Below are 27,500 nucleotides of genomic sequence, written 5' to 3'. Positions count from 1 at the left end.
TTCTCGCCACTCGATGCTACTCCACCCTTCGAAGCGAACCCGGCGGTGGTAACCATTTCTGAGGTCGATGTTTTGACCGCAATCAGAAAGTTGAACCCCCGCAAGGCTGCGGGTCCCGATGGGATACCTAGTTGGGTGTTTAGGGAATATGCTGACTTTATAGCTCAGCCAGTGACTTCCAACCTTAATTGTAGCTTTGCTGAGCAACAACTTCCCCCATCTCGGAAGCTGGTGGATGTGGTACCCATTCCTAAACAGAAACCTGTCGAAGTCATCAACAAGCACTTACGACCCATTTCCCTCAAACCAATAATTTCCAAATTAGCCGAAGACTTCAAGGTATCTGCGTTCATCGGTCCGGCTGTGTTGAAAATTATCGATCCCGACCAGTTTGGAGCCTTACCGAAATCCTCCACGGCCCTAGCTCTGACGTCTATGCTCCATCACTGGACGCGCGCAACTGATGGCACGGGATCTGCAGTCGGGGCGGTCCTGTTTGACTACCGCAATGCTTTTGACTACGTTGACCATCAACCGCTCACTCATAAAATTTAGAGTCTTGATATCCCTCGGGGTGTAGCACGTTGGGTAGTCGACTTCTAAGTGCAGCGCTACCAACGCGTAAAATAACCTGCTGATTCAGATACAATGAATTATATGAAGTTCATATATTTTGAACTGCGGTATTAGATACGTATGATGCACGATCCTCGCAGTAGATAGCGCTATTTAAGCAATAGCGAAAATCAGACCTGAAAAAGATCAGGCTTGTACGGGATTCGAACCACTGACCTCTGCGATACTAGTGCAGCGCTCTACCAATTGAGCTAACAAGCCAACTGAGAGCAGGCCGTTAAGTTGATTCGTAATAAACCCGTGAAAGTGATAAATCAGATAGAATGAAATATATGAAGTTCATATATTTTGAACTGCGGTATTTGATACGTAAGATCACTTTCACGGGTTTATTACGAATCAACTTAACGGCCTGCTCTCAGTTGGCTTGTTAGCGGTTCGAATCCCGTACAGGCCTGATTTTTTTCAGGTCTGATTTTCGCTATTGCATAAATAGCGAAAATCAGGTATGACTTAGGCATCGTATTTTCGGTGCTTAGCTGAACGAATACTGTTTTTAGGAAACTTCTGAAGTGCATCTGCCTAAGAGTGTACCCTATACCTCATTTTATATTCTCTTTTCTTGGAAAAGTATTTTATTACTTATCGAGGCATAAGTAATAAAATACTGATAAACTTGCTAGCCTTTGTTGGATAGCGAAAACAGCAACAGCGAACTGCATTCACGTAACGATAGAAAACCGAGGACTCTGGACCTTTCCTTTCCATTCAGTTAATTAATCTCTTGGTTCTTTCAACCACAAGTCTATTTACATCAAATTCACCTCTCTCTCAGTAACTTGGGTCGTCGGACTCCAACTTTGACAAATCTACTCGAATTCAACCCGCTTCATGCTTGTGATTGACCTCTGACTAAATCCTAATGTACTTGCTTATATTTTCTTTATCGGAAGGCATTTGTGAGCTTGCTGGCAAACAGACTTTGGAAGATTTTAAGACATTCTTGTTAAAACACTAACACAAACACTTTTACGAGAATCACACAAATGAACAAGAGCGCCCGAAATTTCGTGTGGGTCCAAAAAAAGGATACCAGACACATTAAGCGCGTCCAGTGATGGAAGTGGGACAAGACAGTCAGTCTGGAAAGAAGTCGCGATAGCTTTCACCTTAATAGCCTCGGAATTCATACAATAACCAAATGCTAAATACAAACGAACACTGAACTAACTAGATACTTTATACGTATGATGCACGATCCTCGCAGTAGAGAGCGCTATTTATGCAATAGCGAAAATCAGACCTGAAAAAAATCAGGCCTGTACGGGATTCGAACCACTGACCTCTGCCATACTAGTGCAGCGCTCTACCAATTGAGCTAACAAGCCAACTGGGAGCAAGCCGTTAAGTTGATTCGTAATAGTTAGTAAAATAAACAGAGGTGCAAATAAAAGTTATGTGCGAATAATGATGGATACACATTCAATTATGTTTTCATTTTCATTTGCATGATCCAATTAAGCACGGTGCGTGGAGTATGAGAGAAATATGGGAGGTTGACAGAAATCTATGACGGAGTACTTGTTCCTCCGTGATGATAAAATTCTTGAGCCGGTTTAAACAGGCCTGAATTGGCAACTGAAGTAAAAGTAGCAGGAAATTCTCAATGTACGCTCTTAATTCAAAAACTCCGCTTCACTGCTTTCCCACCTTCTTCATTGCCTTTCTGGTGGTAAAAAACATTTAACTACAACTTTCCTCTGACATTAAACCGGAATGGTTAGATTTTCATTCCTATCTAAACAGACAGCGTTGTGTACGGCATTGGCCACATTTCAGAGCCAGATCTGAGAGCTGTTAAACCGATTCCACGATTCCACGATTTAAAGTGGAATATGCACACCTCTAAACTAAGTAGAAAATGCTCCTCTCGTCTCTACTTTTTGAAACAACTCAAGAAATCCGGAGTTGCACCGAACAAACTTGTGAAATTCTATGTGACATGTATTAGGCCCGTCTTGGAATACGCAAGTCCTGTATTCCACCGTTCTCTACCAAACTACATCAGCTAAGATTTGGAACGGATCCAAAGAAGGGCACTCAGAATCATCTATCCTGACCTGTCATATAGTGTAGGACTAGAAACAGCTGGCCTACCGAAACTTCACGAGAGGAGAGAAAAGATTTCAACCAATCTGTTTGACGAGATAGTCCGTAACCCTACCCATAGACTCCTCAGCCTCCTCCCCCAAAGGAAGAGTTGTAGATACGCACTGAGGCGTAAAAGCGATTTCACTCTCCCCATATGCAAAACCGAGCGCTTGAAGAACAGTTTTATTTTTAGCCATATTTATAAGATGTAGATAGTTTTCCTTCTTTCTTAACGACAAAGTTGTAATATTTTATATTTCTTTCTTTACCATCTGCATTTGTAAATATTCCGTAATTCAGCCCATGGCTGCAAGGTGTTTATAATAAAGTATCTATCTATCTATCTATCTATCTGTCTATCTATCCATCTATCTATCTATCTATCTGTTAACTTTTCCGACAAGATAGAAGGACAAAAGCTGAACGGAAGCCTGATAAGAGAAGTCGAAGTGGATTCCGAAACTTCCTGTCAGTGGTCGTATTGCAGAGCAGGATCTGAAAGATGCCATTAAAATTTTGACGAAGAAAGAGTCATTGTCTCTGAGTCTTAATCAGTTATAGGAACAGTAATATAAATATCTGTAAAAGAAAATTAAAGGCTCTTTTATCTGGCTTCGAATATCGGGTAAAAGAATTTATTTTATGTTTAAGTTAGACTCTTTTAACGAGCAAAAAGTTGAATGAACTCTCAAAGAGTCTCGGTAAAAAGAAGCGAAAACACCGCGACCTAATACAATTTGGAATTATAAAACAGGAATAAGTCGAAAGTCACTTTAGAAGCACTTCGAATAGCTTATACTGTTTTCAATCTGCCGATTTCCTTGCACCTGCTTAGTTACCTAATGATGCAATAGAAATGAAACAAACATTTCTTCTTCTTTATCATAAACTCCCTGACGGTAAAGAATACCCATGCGTTTCTGTATAATATTTTTTCTTTGTACCGTTGTGTACGGCATAGCTCGCATTTCAGAGCCAGATCTGCGAGCTATTACCTTTGCCGACAAGATAGAAGGACAAAAGCTGAACGGAAGTCTGATAAAAGAAGTCGAAGTGGATTCCGAAACTTCCTGTCACCTCGATTGCGTGGATAAGAGCGATGTCAGTCTTACAACTTTGGAACTGTTAAGTGCGACTCAGAGAAACTCAAGTGTCAGCTAAGCGACTCCAATCGATTTGCTGGATTTGCTAACTTAACTGGGGATAAAGACTTCATCTACAAAGGCATAAAGGTAAGCTAGATTTATCTTAGTGCATTAATAGTGAATTGTGGCTCAATGTGCGAGTCATATTATCGAAAATCATTTCGTTTCTGGATCACTCTAAAATATTTTCTAACTTTACCAGGTGCGGAATATAGCAAGCCTGCGTTCTTTTTCGGACACTTACAAACATTTTGGCACTTTCCTATCCGTGCACCCACTGATTTAAAGAGGTTTTACACTAAAAGTTCGCCAACTGAAGTGAACCAGTTTGGGTTTTTATTACTTGAAGTTTGCTGCGATTATGAGCACCAAAAAAATTATCTAATAGAAAAAAACCTCATAGGACCAAAGCTTCCCTTGACCAGAGATATTTACTTATGACGAAGTTCGAGCGCAATTCAGTTTGTTCAGTGTCACAAATATCATTCCTACATTTTTCAGAATACAAAAACTGTCTATGCGTTTTCATCTAAAATTGACGACGGGCATTCAACTTTTAAGACGAAACAAAAAAGTCCGCTATCACTGCTTGAGAATATGAATGTTTCTTTACCTAATTTTAGAGCAGCTTCGAAGATTCCCCTTGCAAAGAAAACGCAATATGTGTCGCAAGCTGCAAATCAAACATTTACCTATGTAAGTGTCTCAGAGGTAAGAGGAGATCCGTTACATTTTTGTGGTTTGACAGCAACTTTTGTTCTTTTAGTTAAAGAGAAGAAATCTCCCTCAACTGATTAATCAAGAGATGTTTTGTTATAGCAAGCAAAGCTCTACGAGTTTAAAGACCTTAGGTCGTCGATTATGACAGAATAATGTGAGAATACGATATGCAGTCCAGCTATGGTAACGCTGCTTTCCAAACCTCAGTTGAACTTGAACTTGAACTTGAACTTTTTTTTTTTTTTATTTAGACACGGTAAATCTATCAGATAAAATGATAATATTATTACAATCTATTATTACAGTTACAATCTATTTTAATCTATATAAACATGATCTAAAATTTAAAAGTGAAATAGAAAAAAATAAAGAAATTCTGCTTTACATAGATGCCGTGTGTGTCTTGTCGATTTAGAGGAAGAAATTGCGATAACCATTTCGGAAGGATTGAAGTGATTTTGCTTGCCGCAATTCAGGGGACAAGCTATTCCAGATAACCGCACCGTTATAGCTAAAGCTATTTTTCAGGAAATTGGTGCGGGGCAATGGAACAGCTAGTTTGTTTTCAGAGTTCCTTAGATTATATGGAGGATCATATTTAGTGAAAAGAGAACCAAGATAGTCGGGCGCAAGACCATGTATAGATTTATAGACCATGGTGGCCACTTGTATTTGTCGCTGAGTATCTAACCGTCTCCAGTTAAGTTGCACAAAAAGAGCATCAGCGCTTGTGTCATAACTGGAGAAGGTCAGAATACGGGCAGCCCGGTTTTGCAACTTTTGGAGGTTATTCGAAAGACTCTTGTTACAATGCCCCCAGACCTCGCTGCAGTAATTAAAGTACGGTTGAACTAAGACATTGAAAACGGACTCAAGCGTGGTTCGATTAACAAAAGGCCTACAACGTTTAATTGCTCCAATGCCCGATGCGATTTTCTTGGCTATTTTTTCAATGTGCATATTCCATGAAAGGTTTTCGTCTATATGTACACCCAGAGATTTGACTGAGCTAACTTGTTTAATTATGTCACCACCTATGATTAGTTTAGGGGAAGTATCGTAGGTACCTATCCTTTGCCGCGATCCAATTAACATGAATTCAGTTTTAGATGAATTTAGAGTCAATTTGTTTGCAGTGAGCCATGTGTTAACATTGGATAGGTCGTGATTGTTGTTACTGGCAAAGGTCAGGTGAGTATCGTCGGCATACATACGTGCAACTGAATTAGACAGGCAATTAGGAAGATCATTTATGTATAGAACAAAAAGCAAAGGTCCTAGAATTGTTCCTTGCGGAGTTCCATAAGTGAGAACTTGACTAATTGAGAGCGAACCATTTACAAAACATTGTTGATGGCGATTATCTAGGTATGAGCTAAACCATTCATAAGCGATACCGCGGATAACATATTCGAATAGTTTAGACATAAGAATTGTATGGTCAACGGTATCAAAAGCCTTTTTTAGGTCGAGAAAAACAACTGCATTTATACTGCCTTTATCAATGTTGAAGGCCCAATTGTTTGTGGCCTCCAACAAGGCAGTAACAGTTGAATGGAGCGAACGAAAGCCAGATTGCTGGCTGGAAATCAAATTGTTTTCAGTGAGATAACCGTAAACCTGGTCGTAAATGATACGCTCAGACACCTTAGCTACTATAGAGATGATAGAAATTGGGCGATAATTGCTTAAGTCGGAGTGATCTCCCTCTTTGAAAAGTGGGATAACCTTTGCGCATTTCCATTCCTGAGGGAAAACACCTGATCTGATGGACTGATTAAAAATAGAACACAATGGATCAGCTATCAGATCGGCGCACTCCCTAAGAAGTCGCGAAGATATCATATCTAAGCCTGTGGCTTTCGATTTACAAAGCTTAGACAAAAGTGAGAACACTTTAGAAGGATTAATACATTTTAACTCAAAACGTTTGTCAGTTCCCTCAAGGTAATGTAGGTGTGATGGACCATTATTAGAATAAATCTGGCTAGCAAGCTTGGGTCCAATAGAAGAAAAGTGATTGTTGAAGGCATCGGCCAGCTCAGGAGGGCCGTAAATAGAGTTACCGTTGCTTTTGATTTCTTTTATGGAACAATTATTAGTTTTCCTCGACATGAGCTCATTTACAATCCTCCATGTCTGGCGCGAATTGCCTTCGTTTTCATCTAATGCTCTTTTATAAAAGAGCTCTTTTGCTTTTTTGATTTCGTTATTAACTAGGTTGCGACATTTTTTAAATTGTAGCCAGTCATTAGCATCCTTAGAACGCGATGCTTTCAATTTAAGAACATCTCTGTCATGCATTCGTTTCTTTAAGTAAGGTGTAATCCAAGGTGACTTTGAGGCGCGCGTCCGTTTTACATGAAGTGGGGCATGTTTGTTTACACATTCCAGGAATAGTTCTTTCCATGCAGCCCACATTAAATTAGGATCAGAATAGCTTTCGATGCTACTCCAATCCTGTTGACCTATATCGTTACGAAAGTGATCAGAGTTAAAATTCTTAAATTTCCTATATCTCAGGGTAGCATGCTTATTCGTTGTCGATTCAATAGAAACTTTACGAAAAACGTAAACTAAACTGTGATCGCTGATGCCTATATGTGAGACCCCTGAGCAGACGACCCTATCTGGAGTATTTGTAAAAATTAGATAAATTAAAGTACGTGATTTGTCGGTAATTCTAGTATGTTCAGTTATTAACTGGTCAAGGCCGTAAACATCAGCAATATTAGATAAGATATTTGTACTTTTGTCAAACTTAGGTGCGGCCATATTACAATTCAGATCTCCTAAGACGTAATATTCGATATTTTCTGAGTCTAGTTTTCCAATAAGTTCTTCAAATGGTCTAAAAAGGTCAATTGAAGAATCAGGGGGTCTATACCAGGTCATAACGGCAAAAGGCCTTGATCTAGGCTTCTTGATTTCGACAGTCAGACTTTCTATTTGTTCACATATTAGATCAGAGCGAACAGAATAATTGATTTCGGAACGAATAAAAAAACAAACACCCCCTCCAGACCTACCGTTAGTAGAGCGATCTCTACGAATAGATTCATAGCCAGAAATATGAATTTCATTATCGCCTATTGTGTCATCCAATTTAGTTTCATTTATGGCTAAGATATCGATAGGTCTGTCGGAAAACAAAATTCTTAGTTCATCAATGTGTGCAGAAAGACTATTGATATTTAGCGAGGCCAATTTAAAGCCTCGTTTAGGCGGGAGAAATTCGTGAGAAACGATTGGATTTCCAAGGTCGCGATTACGCTTTGAATTGAACAGACGGCCAGTAGGTCAACTACATTCATGTAATTTATTCGCGAAGTTGTTATACATTTTGGCAATACCTGTCTCCCCAAGATGAAGTTCTCCTCTATTTAAGTCCCTTGAGTGAATGTCATCGTGGAGTATGAAGTGCCACTGTCGCTGATTGCAGAATTTTCGAAGCCTTTTGTTGACTGCATCAACATCGCCGCTACCTGAGAGGTCCGATCTTGTGACCAGCTCTGATATTATTACTTGTGCGTCCGTGGAGCTTTCAATTTCCCTCGCTAGGTCAACGATGTTATCGGCGATTTCGCTTGGGGATAGTTTTCCAAGGTCGTTAGTACCAGCATGTAAAATGATCTGGTCCGGCTTCTTGTCCAGTGTTGGTTTCACATAATGTGACATATCACTTGTTTTAGCTCCCGCGAAGGACTTTCCAACAACCCGGTGGCCGACTTCTTTCCCTAATTGCCACCCTTGTATGTTTCTGATAATTGAATCGCCAATAATGACGGTGGTCGGCGAGGATCTTTCTTGGTTGTGGTTAAGAGTATTAGAGCTGTTGTGAGAACTCTTGTTTGGCGGCTTTTTCTTGCTCGATTTGCTTTGGTGATTCTTCGTTGTTTTGGAAGATTGAGATTTAGAGGATCCATTGTTTTGCTTTGTGTCCGCCTTTGTATCCGACCATTTTGTATCCGACACCTTAGGATCAACCGAAGGCGACTCTTTAAAAGCTTCCTTGCTGTCAAGGCGAAAGTTATATAGCTCCTTGCTTAGCAATGATACTACCATCTGCAGGGAATCTCGCTCCTCTTTTGTTTTATCTAGATTTCCCTTCATTAGCTGAAGTTGCTCTCGCAGAGCGCGATTTTCTTCCTGTATCCGTTGTTGATTTTGACATGATTTACAGGTTGACTGTATTTCTCTACTGTCCGTTAATCGAGATCTATACGAGTCTTTGAGTTTGTTTACCTCATTTTCCAAGCGGTCGTATAGATCTTTAAGGGATTTGTAGCCATTGCATGTGTGACTCTGTTGTTCTGGGCTGCTGCTAGTGTCGTCCAGGTTTATAACAGCCGAAGGCCGAGGTGACGGTTGGTTGACATTCTGGTGGGGAATTTGAATTTCACCAGATTCTGACAAAATCGACTCCTTGAGTCTTTTCACCAGCTCAGTTTTCCTGCCAGATTTAGAAAGCTTTCTTTTTTCAAGTTCGTCCCTTAGATCTTTCACCTTCAGGGAGTTGATGGACCGTCCATTTAATGCATTCTTGATAGCAGCCATTTCGCTCATTTCAAAGGACGAGGAAAGCGAACCGTATTCGGGTACAGAAGTAGACATATTCTCGTTATTAATCTGATCAGCGACTACCAGAGTTGAGTCAGTGTGTACTTTACTCAAATCAGGCAAGGAACTGGTCCTAACAAGCCGCGGCCTGGAGATTGTTTTATCTTATGATTTGGTGTCAGCTGTTTTCATCATTCGCGCACGCCTTATGCGATCAAATTAGTGCTCAGCGAAGACAGTGGGAGGTATTTCAAAAACTATAAGCTACGAGTTGGGGAAAAATTCCTCGTAACTCGCAAAACATACGCAAGTATTGTATGTCAAACCATCTAGTACGGTTAATTTATTATAGAAGATAACTTGATTTTCTTGCCTTTTTATTGTTATCATTATTTTCTTTATCTGAGAGATTCCCTAAAGAACTGTCTTGACTATTATCAAAATAGCTTTACAACTGACGGTGTGTACTGAATTTACCCTGATGAAAAAGAACCCTTTAAAGTGCTGTGTGACATGACAACTGATAGCGGAGGATGGACCACCCTTCAAAGGCGCATTGATGGCTCTGTAGACTTTTATGTTGACTGGGAATCATACAAAAAAGGCTTTGGAAATCTGAAGGGTGGGTTTTGGCTTAGAAACGATTACATTCGCCGTCTGACTGAATCTGTCAACATGATGGTTCGCATTGATATGGAGGATTACAAAGGTGACCGAGGATCTGCGGAGTACACGACTTTCTCTGTGGCCGACGAAAGCGATGACTATCGAGTGACGATCGATGAGTACCAAGGCACCTCAGGCGACGCATTGCTATCTCTCTCCAGGCCTATCAGGTATGTTACAGGCATTTTAATTTTGGTGCAAAGCAGAATGAATCATATAATGTTAATTTCCGTAAAGCCCTTGCAGAAGAACAACGAAATTTACTGATAGCTGGCCAAAGTTGAAGATCCTTGCAGTTAATTAGCTAGGTCGATCAGTTCTTTGTGAAAATGACGAACCAAATGACGAAGTATTGCATTCTAAAAGAGTTCATCTTGACTGTTAAATTATACTTAAAGGTGAATCTATTAAAACAAATTTCGTTAAAACAGGAGGATCTGTTTCTATGGCGCACAGGAATGTCTTTATACCTGGCATGACAACTATGCAATGTCTGCAATGGATGGTCTCTAGGTCTCCATTCATTAAAACGAAACTACTCTCTTTCCACAAAGCTCATGAATATTTATAACCAACTGACGTGTATTCTCTGAGAACTTTTTCTTAAAAAAACCTTTGCACAGAGTTTTACGGTGAGAAATTGTTTGACTAACAAAGGAGTACGTTACGAGATCTACCAAAAATGAAAATGTTTTCTCTTGGGGGCTTTTATGAAATTGACATCGCGAAGTAGTCTTGAAATATTACAAAATTAGCTACAAATCGCTAAGGACAGGGAAAACGATGTCACGAGCAATGTAAACTGTGCATTGGCCTACAGAGGTGGCTGGTGGTATAATAGCTGTCGAGGCGCCAATCCAAATGGTTTGTACCAAGGTGGACGTCACGCACAGGGAGTAACTTTGTACTTATTTGGAGGGCACGATTATTCGTTAAAGCGCATTGAGATGATACTTCGTCTAGCATGATTTTATTTCTGGGAGCTGCGTCTGTAAACGTTTCGCGAACTGCAACTCTCAAGAGTTGAAGATAATTGTAATGCGTGAAGAGATTCTTGACTAAGGTTCTGATGATTGTATTATGGCGTGTTTGCGAGTTAGCCATAACGAAGATGGAGTGTGCTACATGAAAGATACAAAAGTTTTCTTGTCTCTGATACATTAGGGAAAGGACGATTGCATGTTCCTGATATGTAACAGTTTAATCAAACGTGCACGTTGAAAAAGATCTATACATTAATACTCGGATAATATAGCAATTCATCTGTACGATCTTATCCCAACCCTTCTAATAAAATTCAATTGTTTTAATCAATTTGTGGGAATTAAAACTGGGCATCGAATGAACGATTACAGAATTTTTTTTTATCACTTGGATCAGCTAAAAGCCTTTGTTCGACGAACTCATCAAATAGTATCGCCCATGTCAATTCTCCTGTTTTGACAAAATTGATTATTAAACGCAGACCACTGGAGAATCACGCAACGAAATGTGCGGCAACTCCTTTTATTAATTCCCTGATACTTTGCCCACCGTGTAATTATTTAGTAGAATTATTCTCATTTGGCTAGTTTTGTCACCAATTTAAAGCCGTTGTCTTTAAGTGTCTTGTTTATCGTCCGATCAATTACTAGAGGTTATAATTAGCTGCCATTGGGGTCATCGACTTTAATACGACAGGACTGAGGAGGGCTGGACTGGATGTGACTGACACAAATGACAGGCGGGTGATAATTTTATGACCCCAGCTGTCTTGTTACCTTTCTTTTGAGAAAGCGCATTAGTTTTCAGACTGAAATTGTTTTGATTGGGTTTAGAATCTAATACTGTAGCAGACACCCAAGAATAAATAGTAACATCATAAAGGTTGCTTGGTATTTTTAAGGACGAAACCTATGCGTTATTCTAAAGTGTCACCCAAAGGGGATGAACCTAATTTTATTTCAAGTACATTAAAGAGCAAAGTTCTAGTTCACTATTTACGCTGGTCTTAGGGTAGCTTGGTTTGTCCCCAATATCATTCACTAGTTTGATTATCTCCAACTCAAAACTCGAGTCTACTTAAGAGTGACTCTAAATGACCCTCGATAACATACACTTTAGCTGTTATCATGTTCCTACCTACTTTAAGAGTAGCAATGAAATAACCTCTACACTTTAATGCATCCTTTTGAGAGGAAATAATCTACGTACATCCGGGATCCATTATCCTTTTTGTCCTCTGTCTATTTAAGTTCACTTGGGCTGAGCTATCTTATTGTCTGAGGTCGTTTCTTCGTTAATCCGTTCTGCTTTCAAATTTCGTACATTTTTGTCGGCTCTCTTTGGATTCTAGCTTGCCTTCTGGTTACTGTTCCGGTTTGAACAGCACTGGGGCTTCTTAGTCGATTTACACACTCTGGCAAGATGACCCATTTTTCTGTTATATCTTGAGTAAATCGCACCACATTCATCACGACTGTGTCCATCCATTTCGCCGCATCGGTAACAGGTAAAGTTCTTGCCGTCTCTGGTTCCGTCCGATTTTCTAGTGTGGATTTGATCCACTAGTATGGGGTTTTCTTTGATTCCTTTCGCAATTAAGGTAGCATCCTGTTTTGAGGTTTCGTCACTTCTCGCTATTTTGATGGTATTCCTCAAGTCTAGATCGTCTTTCTGTGAGAGTTTTTGTCGAAGGTCGTTCGATGCACATTTCTCCACGGTCTGAGCTCGGATCATTTCTTCTTCCAACGCGCCGCTTTGTTAGTTCTCTAAGGGCGGAGACAGATATCGATCGTCTCTGCTGGCCTTTTTCCTTTTGATCGGAACATGTATCCTTCGGAAACCCCGTTTCTTTTCGGGGCAGAGTAATTTTATAATGCTTCCTTGGTTTCGTCTAGCGTTTGGTTACCACCAGGCAGAGTGGTAAAAATTCTTTGAACCGCGTGTGGGACTAAGGCAGTGCAAAAAAGTTGCTTCAATACTTCCACTATCAGTACAAATCGACTGTGTCTACATTGAATGGTGATGGAGGTTCAAGCATGGATTGTTCCATTCTTAAAAGAGTTTCTACCAATTCTATTTCTTCGATTCGTTTTCTTCTGCAAGTTCCGGAGAATACTCGTCACCAGTTTGTAGAGTATTCATAGGTCAAGCGATCACTCTCATTCCTCTAATTGAACTATATTTCATTAAATAATTAAAATGATATAGTTACCGTACAATACTTGTAGTCAGTTATTTTAAGTTTACTTAGGGTAATAGATTTACGGCATGCTTGGAAGTTACTTACAGTGGTAACGCTATATGACGTTATGTAACGCAATACACTATAAGGATTATCCATTGCATAGTTTCTATAAGATTCACTTTTGAGGATAAATCAGCTATTTAGATGAATTCTTTGATCACTGTAACTTTTGTGTTTATATGCAGTATATTTATCTTTGCATCTATTTATTACGATGATTTAAGACTTATTATTAATTATTATTATTGTTATAATTACTATTTTCATCATTATTATAGTTATCAGTTAGCTAAAAGTTCCTACACAGAACTTCTAAAATGAAATCAAGCTGGTCGAAGTTTCATCTCGGTGTGCTTTAAAGAATAATCTTGTCCTCGAAATGACTCCCACGTAATTCCTTGTGCGTGACCTCCACCTTGGTACAAACCATTTGGATTAGCGTTATGGCAGTAGTTGTACCACCAGCCACCTTTATACACGGCACAATTCTTACTGTTATCGACGTCGTTGTCCCTGTCCTTGGTTGTAAACTTCATATTTCTAATATGAATAAAGAATTTCGTAAGAAACTAGAGAAGATGATACTGGTAGCAGTGCTTGGTCAGAACTATGCAAGAAGTGCTACATTGTCAGCAAAAAAATATGCCTTGATCAGGGAAGTTAAAGATATATGGGTTTATTAGCAATGCATAATTAAAAATGCATTAAGTTGGAAGGAGCAATTATGGCCGGCAACATATTCAGTTTCAGGTTGGACTATCTGATCAGCATTGATGCCTGTACATCGGAATGCAGTACTTTAGCAGAGCTACGTCATCAATACAAAGAGCTGATCGAATTAATTAAGAGCAAGTATAATCTTCAACCTTAGGCAATTATAAAATGCACTTCGTTGTTATTGTGAGGGAGTTTTTCGAAAGTTAACTTTGGTTATTCATTCTGCATAGCATCATGAACTGAAATGCCTGTAGCACACCTTATAGGCCTATTGAGCGATAGCAATGCGTCGCCTGCGGTTCCTCGGTATCCATTGATCGTCACCCGATAATTATCGCTTTCGTCGGCCACAGAGAAAGTCATGTACTCGGCAAATCTTCGGTCTCCATCATAATCCTCCATATCAATTCGAAACATCATGTTGGCTGATGTAGTCAGACGGTGAAGATAATCATTCCAAGCCAAAACTCGCCCTTCAGATTTCCAAAGCCATTTTTGTATGATTCCCAGTCAACAAAGAAGTCTACAGAGCCATCCATGCGTCTTTGAAAGGTGGTCCAGCCTCCACCATTAGTTGTCATATCACAGAGTACTTCAAATGGTTCCTCTTTATCAGGGTAAATCCAGTACACACCATTTGTTGTGGAACCAATTTGATGATAGTCAAGACAGCTCTTGGGGCAGTCTGAAGAATAAAAATCCAAAGGTATAATCCTTTTAGAATATGAAGTTATCGTTTGTTAACCCACCCACTAGTTTTAGCATGATTATATGGGCCTCTTTACGAAATATCGGGAGCGGAAAATCACCGGATCGTTATCACGCGATAGCCCCCATCTACGTCGATATTTGTCTTTCCATGTTTTATCATTGGAAAGAAACAAAGCCAGTAAAAAAGGATAGTTTAAGAATTTTTACTTTTTTCTTCCTTCTTAATCTACGTAAAATAAAAACGAATTTGCTTTGTAAAGCTCAGTGACTGTAATATTAACAAGGTGATCTTAAACCTTCTCTCTGGCTTGCTGGAATACTGGCTAATAACGTCCTTGGCTGATCGAGAGGTGTCGTCAAAATTTCCCTCAAAATTTGGATTCTCTGCCAATTCTTCATTTCTCAAACAATATCTCAGCCTCGAACATTATCATCCGACAGGATGTACCTCGTTTAGTTCTAGTTTCTTAATTACATCTATAATCGGGTATTTGGAAGCGTCTCAGAAATCTACCTACCTCTAATACACTTACAAAAGTGACCCTTTGATTTGTGGTCAACCACGCATGTTTCATTTTCGGTGCACGGATCATCTTGCTCGCATGTACTCTAAATTTGAAGAAAGATAGTTGATATACTATACATACACATATAATTATTTTATGTTTCCTCTTATATATATATATATATATATATATTTAGTATAGTTTCAGAGCTGAACAAAGAGTTTCCAGCAATCTGATTGGTTGAGCGGTTCCTTATATGACGCTATATAAACCGCTCCGCGCGGTTTATATAAAATGTTAAACTAAAATGTTAATAAATGTTACTAAAATGTTATGATTTTAGAAATTTCTCTGTTGTTCAGCTCTGAAATTATACTAAATATATATATATATATATATTTAACAATTATTCGCCTCAGGTTCGGTGAATATTGTCGAATAATCCCTTCGACTTCGTCTCGGGGATTATTCGACGATATTCACCTCGCCTTCGGCGAATAAAAAAAAAACAAATAGATATATATATATATATATATATATATATATATATATATATATATTTAGTATAATTTCAGAGCTGAACAAAGAGTTTCCAGCAATCTGATTGGTCGAGCGGTTCCTTATATGACGTTATATAAACCGCTCCGCGCGGTTTATATAAAATGTTAAACTAAAATGTTATGATTTTAGAAATTTCTCTGTTGTTCAGCTATGAAATTATACTAAAACAATTATTCGCCTCAGGTTCGGTGAATAGAGGTGGTTTGCACGTTACGTCATGGCCGCCATATTGGTGGACGTAAACAATGGATGTCTCATTAGCTTCCTTTGTTCGTCCACCAGCACTTGTTCCTTTCACCATTGTTACCTGTGTCTCTCGAGATTGGTTGCAAACCACCTATTGTCGAATAATCCCCTCGACTTCGTCTCGGGGATTATTCGACGATATTCACCTCGCCTTCGGCGAATAATTGTCAAATATAGGAAAAATATTGTAGTACACGAGGACGGACAACTTCGAGCTAAGAAAGACATATACTCAAATAAAAAGTCTAAGAAAGTTTAATAAAATACGTTTCGGTCCGAGACCTTCATCAGTTGTAATACAAAGACTTACAAATTCCTTAAATAGATTTATATAGGGCGTGATGACACATATAAACAAAAACAGTAATTTACGTATATGTGCACGATCCTTCGCAGTAAAGCACTATTTAAGCAATAGTGAAAATCAGACCTGAAAAATTATTCAGGCCTGTACGGGATTCGAACCACTGACCTCTGCGATACTAGTGCAGCGCTCTACCAATTGAGCTAACAAGCCAACTGGGAGCAGGCCATCAAATTAATTCGACATAAACCCGTAGATGATAAATCAAACAACAAACATATGAAATACATATATATGAACTGCGGTTATGAAACGTATATGTGCACGATCCTTCGCAGTAAAGCACTATTTAAGCAATAGTGAAAATCAGACCTGAAAAAAATTCAGGCGGGTTTATGTCGAATTAATTTGATGGCCTGCTCCCAGTTGGCTTGTTAGCTCAATTGGTAGAGCGCTGCACTAGTATCGCAGAGGTCAGTGGTTCGAATCCCGTACAGGCCTGAATTTTTTTCAGGTCTGATTTTCACTATTGCTTAAATAGTGCTTTACTGGGAAGGATCGTGCACATATACGTTTCATAACCGCAGTTCATATATATGTATTTCATATGTTTGTTGTTTAAAAACAGTATTTACTACGCGAAAAATTATCACAATAAAAAATTGTCGAATCTACTGAAAATGTTAAGGAACCAGCGTTGACTTGAAAGGCGAGAATTGTGCTAAAATTCCCAATCAACGCTGAGACTGGGACCTTTGATGCCCGCCCAATTTGAAAAAATTCAGTCCGCAGTAATTATAGTTTATTCTTTTTTTTGGAGTGAAACTCCTGGCGCTTATTCAAGCTGACGGGTGCCAGAGAGAACAACTGTGCGCTCCAATATGATTCTTTGGTAATTAGAAGTTTCTCGATTTTACCTGAATTCTTTACTGTCGCCTGCACTTGATCAATGCATTGAATGAGAAATAGCAGACTTATGGTTGCGAAATCTAACTCTAGCTCTAATCTAACTCTGTCGCCTACAATACATTGTGGAACCAATGTATTGTAGGCGACATTTGTTGCACGAGGCCAAATAAATGATGTTCTTAGAAAACTTAAAAAGGAATTAGATTCAACCAAGAAGTTGGGACAAAGATCGCATCTTGTTCTATTACATTTAAAACATCCCTTAACCTCAGCAGTCCCCTCACATTCGGTGTAAGGGCCATAACGGGATGGCGCCAACAATTCTTTAAGGTTTTTAAAACTGCGAAAGGATACTATGATGGAATTCGAAACAAAAAGCTCTTTTAAGCTGGGATTAGATTCCAAAATACCCAGATGTTTTCTAATGATGCGACTTATATCACGTAAATTTGGATTAAGCGTGGTCACAAATTAAAATTTTGACCATTTTTTGTCGAAAATGGAGAAAGGTTTCTGTTTGCATTGTATGAAACTGATAACTAGCTTTCCATTGCAAAAACGAAAATAGTTTTAGAATTTTTTCATCGAGGTCTATCACTTTTTTTATTTTTTATTAAGGCTCTTCTAGGTTTCTTTCCCTAACGCAACACATCAGCAAATTTCTCTTCAAATTGTCGTAGGATCCTCTTAGTTAATTAGATTCTTGAAAACTTTAGCGACATACGCTAAGTAGACGAAGGTTGATATAGCAGAGTTAGGAAACATTGTTAAGAGATACAGCGACGATTTCAGATAATAATATTCAAACATTGAGTGAAACATTGTTTATACACTAAGGCAGATCTAGGTTACCTCTATTCCTCTGTATATGAAATCTTTATCCTCAGTAAAGTTAGCAATTGCAGCAAATCGATCGGAGTCACTTAGTTGACACCTGAATTTCCCTGAATCGCCTTTTATGGTTCCAAAGTTGTAAGACTGACATCGCTTTTCATCCACACACTCAAGTTGACAAGAGCTTTCCGAATCGACTTCTTTCTCTCTTATCAGGCTTCCGTTCAGCTTTTGTGCTTCTATCTTGTCGGCAAAATTAACAGCTCTCAGATCTGGCTCTGAAATGCGACCTATGCCGTACACAACTGCACAAAAAAGGGCAATTAAACAAAGATGCATGTTTAGTCTTCAGCCTCAGAAAACTTATGATGACGAACCTTAAAAGTTTGTTTAATTTCCATTTCATCACGTGAGCAGGTATTTAATTCAGCAGGTGCAAGGAAATCAGCAGATGGAAAACAATTATAGGCTGTAGAGGTTTTGCACAGCAGCCATGTTGGATGGCAGAAACTACAGATTATTTTACCCATGGGAAAAAAAATTCTTTCTTATGCAAAATATTTTCATTGTTCCTGCCATCCAACATGGCTGCTGTGCCAAACCTCTATTCGATATGCTTCTAAGGTGACTTTCAGTTTAGTCCTGTTGCTTTACTCTCAAATTCTACTAGGTCGCGGTGTTTTTCCTATTCTTTCATATTTAATATATTATTTTGCCTGATATTCTCGGCCAGATTAACGGAACTTTTTTAAATTGCTTTTTAGTTTCCTTTTATGTTTGCCTTGTTGTTGTTCCTATAACTGATTAAAATTCAGAAACATTGACTTTTTCTTCATCAAAATTTTATGAAATCTTTCAGATCCTGTTCGGCTTCACGACTGATGCACTGTCAATCTGTTTAGATAGGATTGAGAATCTAACGCCGATTACCATAACGAGCCTCAAGCCGTTAGCAACCAAAAAAAATCAAGGTATCCAGCAGAGAATCCGTACTTTTACTCCGCATTCTCTGCTAGATACCTAGTGGCTTGGTTGGGTAAAATCTTGGATCGTATCTCGCTTCTAATCTGATAGAGGCGTCAACTTCTACGCAAACATGTCATCATCCCATGGTATAAAAAGGTGATTAAAGAAGCCGCATCCGTAAAAAGTGTACATGGTCGGCGCTTAAAAATAGTGATGAGACAAAGCGCTCGCCCGGAGCGTGTTGCGGCTAATGATACAGCCACGTCGAAGAAACATTTCTTAGTCAATGCTAGCGTATTTAGTTGACTTCATTAATACTAAAAGGCTGCGACGCTTATTTACTACGACATTTAACTGGCGGCTTGAGTGTTTTGTTTTGTAATAAATTTTACCCGATCTTTGTTTTCGCAGCAGAGACAAAATAAATTCCTGAACCGACGATCTTTGACGGCTGACGCTCGGTGCTATAGTTTTTGAGCATCCGAATACCAGTTATTGGGAATGAGCTCGGAGTATTACAACCTATAATTTCTTTTTCTGTTTGACGCAGAGTCCACAATACATGGCGGCTCTTTCTCACTGATATTTTATGTCGTATTTATAGTGTACACACTGTTGCAGTTTTTTTTTAACTATATTCATACAGTACTTATAATATTCTTTGTCACTGGCCTTCAGATGATCTATAGTGGTGCCGGAATCCTATAGATAGTTGCGAGAGATTACAGACATTATAGGTACGATGTGATTAAGGCACTTGTGTTGAAAATCTTTTTGCGCTACCCCCTCAGCAACGATGATTAAAATCGTGAATAAAAAGAGACCGGGGGTAGTAATAATTGTTTTCAAATCAAGATAAGAGATGTTGAACAAGCTGACAAAGCTGTCGAAGTGAAATATTATTAGGCGTGCAATGTGTAGCTGAAAAATGCGAAAGAGGAGAAAGTAGAAATTAGTTTAAACAGACAAAGACCAACTTTCGTTTAATGACACGTTACGAACAGAGTTTATAAACTCCCTTGAACTTTAATAGGGTTCGTACTGTCTTGCAAGTCCGTGAATTGCGGGGGAAGTCCACCAATGAATTCAACAAATCCTTGGAAAGTCCTTGAATTTTTATTTTCTCAAAGCTTTCTTGAGAGGGGTGGGACGTTAGCTTTTTCCAAAAAACCAACTGTAAATAAGTCAAACGTTGTGCGCCAGGGTGGTTTAGAAATTAAGATGGAGCGCGGTAGTAGATCCAGCAATGCGTTATTGACCAAACAGGATGACTCAAACCTGAGCCAAGCGTTGAGAGCCAAGAGAGAGCTTGCGTGCAGGTTACACAAGGAAAACATGGCTGCGATTTTAGCCACCGCAGAAAACGAAAAAAAAGCAAGGGGTTAATAGCCAATCAGCTCACAGAATTCGCTGTATCTTGCACCGCTTGCGAAGCCAGCCATACAAAAAGGCAAGGTAATACACCGGCGTAATATAACTCTACAAGCAAGAATCTCTCCGAACATATTCATCTAAGGTAGTCAAAGTTTAAAATGTTATGAAAGCTGAAAAATAAAGGGTTCTATGTCGCGCTTATTCAGATCTACAAGTTTAGATAGCCGAGGGGGGGGGGGGGGGGGAGGGGCGCCTATTCAAAGAAAAACGGTATATCGATTAATTGAGGCTGTGCGCTTTATTTCCTGTTGTTTCATGCTTTATATTTAACAATTATTCGCCGAAGGCGAGGTGAATATCGTGAAATAATCCCCGACTGCGAAGTCGAGGGGATTATTCGACAATATTCACTGAACCTGAGGCGAATAATTGTTTTAGTATAATTACAGAGCTGAACAACAGAGAAATTTCTAAAATCAAAACATTCTAGTAACAATTATTAACGTTTTATTTGAACATTTTATATAAACCGCGTGGAGCGGTTTATATAGCGTCATATAAGGAACCACTCGACCAATCAGATTGCTGGAAACTCTTTGCTCAGCTCTGAAATTATAGTAATATCTCACATTGCCCAGGTTTGTCAGGGAATTAGTCGTCGTCGTGTGTTTACGTCCTACAAAAACGTCGCATTAGAAATTTCACGATCTAGCTTCGCAAAGAAATGTACCAGCAGTTATTTTGCCTTGTGTTATTTAGTGATTTTTTGACGTTCTCTTCCCGTTGCGGTTTGCAGGGCGACTTTTAACAGTAAATGAAGCTGTTTTTAAAATTTTTGCCTAAAACGACCATTTATTCCTGTCGCTCTGCTGTAAATAGGTGAAGAGCTCAAAGAGGAGACATTATATTATTCACATTATATATCCCAGAAAAGCTCAGGCATTACTCTGAATGCCAAAACTTCAGCCTGGGTGAACCAGAAGGGATAGACAATACTTCCCTATATTAACCATGAATGAAAAACTAAGTATGTTATGTATCTCAGAAGCACTAATGCATTGCTGTGAATAGCAGGACTTCAGCCTGGGTGAACCAGAAAAGATAAACAACACTTCCCAATATTGACAGAGAATGAAAAAATAAGTATGTTTTATATCCCAGAAGCGCTCAGGCATTACTCTGAATGCCAGGACTTCAGCCTTTGTGAACCAGAAAGGATAGACAACGCTTCCCTGTATTGAACATGAATAAAAAGCTAAGTAAGTTATATATCCCAGAAGCGCTCAGGCATTACTCTGAATGCCAGGACTTCAGCCTGGGTGAACGAGAAAGGATAGACAACACTTCCCTAAATCGACCATTAATGAAAAACTACGTATGTTATATATCCCAGAAGCGCTCAGGCATTACACTAAATCCCAGGACTTCAGCCTTTGTGAACCAGAAAGGATAGACAACACTTCCCTATAATGACCATGAATGATAAGCTATGTGTGTTACATATCCCAGAAGCGCTCAGGCATTACACTGAATGCCAGGACTTCAGCATGGGTAAACCAGAAAGGATAGACAACACTTCCCTAAATTGACCATGAATGAAAAGCTAAGTATGTCATGTAATGTAATGTAATCTTTATTTAAACACGATCAATCCATCAGCCCATAAAAATACATATCACATACGCTAAGATATTTAAAATTCAAACTACATACTATAACACTAGGTCTGTTTTCCGTGAATGCCGTGCGTTAGACTTAAAGAATGTCATTGATTTTACGTTTAAACAACCCCAGAGACTCTGTGTTCCTTATATCGCGTGGTAGACTGTTCCATAATGTGGCGCCATTTTAGCTAAAGCTTTTTCTGTAGTAATTAGTGCGCGGTAGTGGAACATTGAGCTTATTTTCAGAGTCCCTGAGGTCATAAGCAAAGTCACGCCACGTAAACTTTGAATATAGATACCCTGGAGCTAGCCTGTGCAGACATCTAAACATCATGGTGGCTTTATGGATTTCCTGCTGGCGTGCAAGATTTTTCCACCCTAAAAACTCGAGTAGCTCAGTTGCATCAGCATCTTAGTTAGAGAATGTCAACTCACGGGCTGCTCTATTCTGCAATTTCTGCAGTTTGTCTCGTAGCGTTTTCCCACAGCTACCCCAAACAATGTCACAGTAATCAAAGTGAGGTTTTACCAAAGCTTGGTAAATGAGATGTAAGGTTGATGCTGGGATCAGGTGCCTAATTCGCTTTAGGGCCCCGATACCAGCGGCGATTTTTTTCGTTAGTTTTTAAATGTGACTATGCCAATCGAGTTTATCGTCTATTATTACACCAACCGATTTTGTAGTTGTAACCTGACTCGCTTGAATATTTTTCATTGTAATTGTTGGTGAAGCTGTGAGAGTATTCAGTCCCTGCCTCGACCCTATTCGCATGAATTCGGTTTTAGTCATGTTCAACGTGAGTTTCTTCGCTTGTAGCCAGTTGAAGACGTTTTCTAGGTCTTCATTTAGACAAAACTGACCGTTCTCAAGATTGCTTCCCGCCTATGTGAGGTGCGTGTCATCGGCATACATTCTCGGTTTACAATTTGATAAGCAATTTGGAAGATCGTTGATATATAATAAGAACAATAATGGACCGAGGATGGTCCCTTGAGGGACGCCGCCAGTCAATGAGTAGCTATTGGATAGCGACCCGTTCACAGAGCATTTTTGTGTTCGGTTTTCCAAATATGACTGAAACCATCTGAAAGATTTGCCATCTATAACATAATAGTTTAGTTTCGATAGAAGGATCTGATGATCAACAGTGTGAAAAGCTTTTTTCAAATCTAGAAAAATTACTCCATTGATTTTCCTGTTATCAATATTAGATGCCCAAGAATCTGTCGCTTCCAACAAAGCTGTGACATATATGAGAACGATCCTTCGCAGTAAAGCACTGTTTGAGCAATAGTGGAAATCAGACCTGGAAAAAATTTCAGGCCTGTACGAGATTCGAACCACTGACCTCTGCGATACTAGTGCAGCGCTCTACCAATTGAGCTAACAAGCCAACTGGGAGCAGGCCATCAAATTAATTCGATATAAACCCGTAGATGATAAACCCGTAGATAATAAATCAGGTTTTCAGGTCTGATTTCCACTATTGCTCAAATAGTGCTTTGCTGCGAAGGATCGTTCTCATATACGTCTCATAACCGCAGTTCACACATATGTTTCATATGTTTGTTGTTGTTTAAAGCTGTGACAGTTGAATGATTAGCACGAAACCCTGATTGGTATTGACATAGAATATGGTGCTCTTCCAAATATGCATATTTGGAAGAGCACCGTCAGTGACACAAAATGAATAGAGTGAAGGATGGATATTTCAATTCCATAGGAAAGACTGTTAATTTCTGCATTCGAGAAATTCAAACGTGGCTATTACGACCTCTCCATTTTTTTCTATTTGAAGGGTTGATAGAAAAAATTATTATAGTTACCTCGGCCTGTCATCAAAAATTTGCCTGATCCTTGAAAAAGGAAGATAAAAATTTTAAAACTGACTAACGATGTTTCCCATACTATTTTTTAAGAGTCATTTAGACCTTCTTCGCAGGGATAATAACAATATCAATATGTTCATGTTTTTTATAAAGTGAATTGTTTACCGATACATGTTCTTTCTGGAGTTCACACTGAAGCAGAAATAGAGAAAAGAATAAGAGAACGTTGGAAATTACATCACTAGAGAAAATGTAATCGAGAGGTGGGGGAGTTATAACTGTTCACAAGAATTTTTTGACTGCCCTTCTTTTCTGGCTTAAGGACTATTTCATAATATTGTGATAATTTGATTTGTTCTTATTCATTTCTCACATGTGTCAAAATATGGTTCAGAGAAGTTCCTGTTAAAGTTTATGCACGGGAGTGTCTTAAAAAATTGATAAATTCTAATAACAGCGGCATCTTACGGTTTTTAACTTCTTGGTGAGGAAAATAGCCTCGGCATCTGAGAACTAGAGTGTATAATGAGATTCCACAAACATGCAATGCGCTTAACCTAAGAAAACAAGCTTAGATTAAGAAATTTGCGATGCGTAAACTGATTCTGTTTCTAATATAGCTTTCAAGTATGGTTGCATTACCTTAGGAGTTACTGCAGTAATATGAAAGCAACAAAGATGTAGAAATAGCAATAAAAGAATAAGTGTGTGTCTAAAATGTAATATTTCATTCACTTTCAGATAACAAAGTGGCATAAATTCCTTTGATGCCTAGACGGATGGTGGTATTAAAAAATACGGAGTTTACTTCGCAAAATATGTTAGAAGCTTAAATGTCTGCGTGATGTTCAATATCTTAATCACATCTACGCATTGAAACAGATGCAACTGTAAACTTTCCCTGCTTGGCTTCGCATAAAATTTGTAATAAATCTGCGGCAACTAAACAAGTACATCGGATAAATGTTCACACAATCCTCTAATCCTCTAGAAGCCGTTGCTCGTGGAAACCAACAACCGGTATTGCCCATGCTAATTCTTTGGCTCGAATTCCTGTTCTTAATTATAAAACAGAAACACTTGGCGAACTGCACGACACGATATCGTGCACATACTCAATTAAATTTTTTGATACTTTGCCCATCGTATTCTTGTCTCATTCAATTGCATTATGCTAATTTTGATAATTATGTTACCAATTTCGAGTAGCTGCGTTTTCGTATTTATCGTCCGAGCAGGTATCGCAGTTTAGCTGCCACACATCTGACAGTGCTGTCTTGGTTTTATGACCCAAGCCGTTTTATTTTCTTGCTTCGGAAAAAAGCGCATCAACTTTCCGAATGAAACGTTGCTCTGACTGGATTGAGGAATACTTTGTTGTGCATTGTTAAAAAAATTTTTCAATCAAAAGCCAAGAAAATATCTAAATAATGGTGACGATGCAAATAATGATTGCTATTTCAAAGAAAAACAGACCTTAATTAGCAACTGATGTAAAAGTATTAGGAAACTCGCAATGCACGCTCCTATTCCAAAAACTTCTTTCCACTGCAATCCCGCCCTCTTCAATGCTTTTGTGACGGAAAAACCATTTAACTCCAACTTTCCTCTGAGATTAAACAGTAATCGTTAGATTCTCATTCGTATCTAAACAGATTGACAGGGCATCGGTCGTAATTCCGAGCAGGATCTAAAAGATTCTACTAGAAATTGATGTGGAAAGGGTCATTGTTTCTGAATTTTAATCAGTTATAGGGACAACAATGTAACTATCTGTAAAAGAAAATTAAAGGTTCATTTATCTGGCTGAGAATATCAGGTTAAAATGATTCGTTTCATGCTTTATTTAGGGTCTTTTAAAGAACAAAAAGATGAATCAACCCTCATAGAGTCTCAGCGAAAGAAAAGGGGAACGCCGCAATCTAATAAAATCCGAAAGAAAATTGATAACAGCATAGCAAAAGGACTGAAAGTCACTTTTGACGCATATCGAATAGCTTCTATTGCTCTTAATCTGTCGATTTCCTTGCACCTGCTTAATATTTAGTTACGTCATAGAAATGAAACAAACATTCATTCTTGTTCATCATTATTTGTCTAACGGCAAAGACTACTCATGCATCTCTTTATGATATTTCTTCTTTGTGCCGTTGTGTACGGCATTGGCCGCATTTCAGAGCCAGATCTGAGAGCTGTAAACTTTGCCGACAAGATAGAAGGAAAAAAACTGAACGGAAGCCTGATAAGAGAAATAGAAGTGGATTCGGAAAGTTCCTGTCAGCTGGAGTGTGTGGATGAGGAGCGTTGTCAGTCTTACAACTTTGGAACCATAAAGGACGACTCAGAGAAATTCAAGTGCCAACTAAGTGACTCTGATCGATTTGCAGTAATTTCCAACCTCACTGAGGATAATAATTTCATATACAGAGAAATAAAGGTAACCTAGATCTGTCTTAGTGTATAAACAATGTTTGAATATTATTATCTGAAATCGTCACTAGATCTCTTTAGAATGATTCCTAACTCTAATGCATCAACCTTCCTCTACGTAAAGTATGTCATTAGAGTTTTTTAAGAATCCAAGGATCCTTCGACAATCTAAAGAGAAATTTGCCGATCTTTGCGTTAAGAAAAGAAATCTAGAAGGGCCCTAAAAAAAAAAAAAAAAAACTGGTTACACCTTGATAATAGAAATAAGATATATAAATTAAACTATTTTACGGAAATAATTTCCGCAATGAGAAGCTAGTAATCAGGTTCAAACAATACAGAAAACTCAGAAACCTTACTCTACTTTCGAAAAACTCTGCTATAAACATCGCCGCGTTATTCTATCTGTATATCAATCGTTTTATTGAGGTTTTGCCCTCTTACAATTTCGTGAGGGAGAGAATGAGAGAAAGACAGCTTTGGTTTTGAATGAGAATTTAAGCCTATAGCACCGATAATGTACTTGAATGAAAGATATATGGCGGTCATATTTTCTATCCCATGATTTCAATTAAGTCACTTGGGTGGCGTTGAAGCAAAGCATCCCTTTCACTTAACTAAATGTTGTCTTCATCAATTTAACCTTATAAACCTGTTTTTATCACACAATTTTCTTTTAGAGTGAAAACGCTGTTAAGTGTTTAACGAGTATCACTGGCACTGTTCGCTATAATGCCGCCCGAGAGGCCTGGGAATGGTGTAATGGTAAAGTTTGGCAACCAGGGATTGGTTTGGACGCTACTGACCCAGGACGTCACTGTCTCGATATTTTAAAGTCAGGTGAACTTGAGATTGAGCGAATCAATCATTTTATGAAAATGGATAAATAAATAAATAAAATGATAACTTGCCCACATAGTTTTAATTTGGTCTAATTCATAAAGTTATTCAGGATCACTTTTGATAATTTCAGGTCAAAGTCGTGGTAGCGGGCTTTACTGGATCGATCCAAACGGTGGTTTAACAAATGACTCTTACCAGGCTTTTTGCGACATGGAGACCAGTGGTGGAGGCTGGACACTAATTTCCACGAAAGTATCTCCAAGCTTCCTCTATATTAAGACAGCCTTCCTAGCATCAGCAGCAAGATCCACGGACGCAGATGCATCGAGTCACATCCACCCTGACATGGGAGACTGGGAAGAAGTTATGTTCCGTTTCAGCGACGTCAATACCATCCGGGTTATTTACAACAGAAAGGCAGGCGCTCCAAATAAGGACAAAACAGTCTTCGAGAAGTTCTTGATGGGTACAACTTACAATGAGGTGAGGAACATCCACGGTTTTTACAAGTACAGCCCAGCAGATCACAATGAGAGGAATCCCTCTTCTGGTTTTGTC

At 38.8% G+C, this 27,500-nt stretch overlaps 2 protein-coding genes and 2 pseudogenes across 3 annotated transcripts in view; 2 read left to right on the top strand and 2 right to left on the bottom strand.

Annotated features, from left to right (window-relative positions):
- The first annotated feature begins 3,639 nt into the window (after positions 1-3,639).
- Positions 3,640-10,791, top strand: LOC148742786 (ryncolin-1-like; annotated as a pseudogene).
- LOC148742787 (uncharacterized) lies at positions 7,881-9,297 on the bottom strand. The gene has a single exon (XM_088759906.1). It carries the CDS (start codon positions 9,204-9,206, stop codon positions 7,893-7,895), a length of 1,314 nt encoding a protein of 437 aa, XP_088616032.1. The 5' UTR covers positions 9,207-9,297; the 3' UTR covers positions 7,881-7,892.
- A 342-nt stretch (positions 10,792-11,133) lies between the features above and the next one.
- LOC148742785 (techylectin-5B-like) lies at positions 11,134-18,230 on the bottom strand (annotated as a pseudogene). Its single transcript, XR_016001147.1, has 4 exons — positions 17,854-18,230; positions 14,994-15,084; positions 14,024-14,449; positions 11,134-13,587 (listed from the first exon to the last, which is right to left on the bottom strand). The product of XR_016001147.1 is annotated as a techylectin-5B-like (transcript).
- Positions 18,231-25,556: 7,326 nt separating this feature from the next.
- Positions 25,557-27,500, top strand: part of LOC148742784 (uncharacterized) — a 2,762-nt gene continuing 818 nt past the window's right edge. Inside the window, exons 1-3 of the mRNA XM_088759898.1 lie at positions 25,557-26,106; positions 26,780-26,939; positions 27,073-27,500. The exon at positions 27,073-27,500 is cut by the window's right edge and continues 818 nt beyond it. Of these exons, the coding sequence (XP_088616024.1) occupies positions 25,786-26,106; positions 26,780-26,939; positions 27,073-27,500 (909 nt within the window). The 5' untranslated portion in view covers positions 25,557-25,785. The remainder of the gene's footprint in view (positions 26,107-26,779; positions 26,940-27,072) is intronic.

This window comes from Stylophora pistillata, chromosome 1 (assembly GCF_964205215.1).
Source record: "Stylophora pistillata chromosome 1, jaStyPist1.2, whole genome shotgun sequence".
Lineage (NCBI taxonomy): Eukaryota > Metazoa > Cnidaria > Anthozoa > Scleractinia > Pocilloporidae > Stylophora > Stylophora pistillata.
The sequence above is the reverse complement of the archived record's forward strand: the minus strand, read 5'-3'. Positions and strand labels throughout refer to the sequence as shown.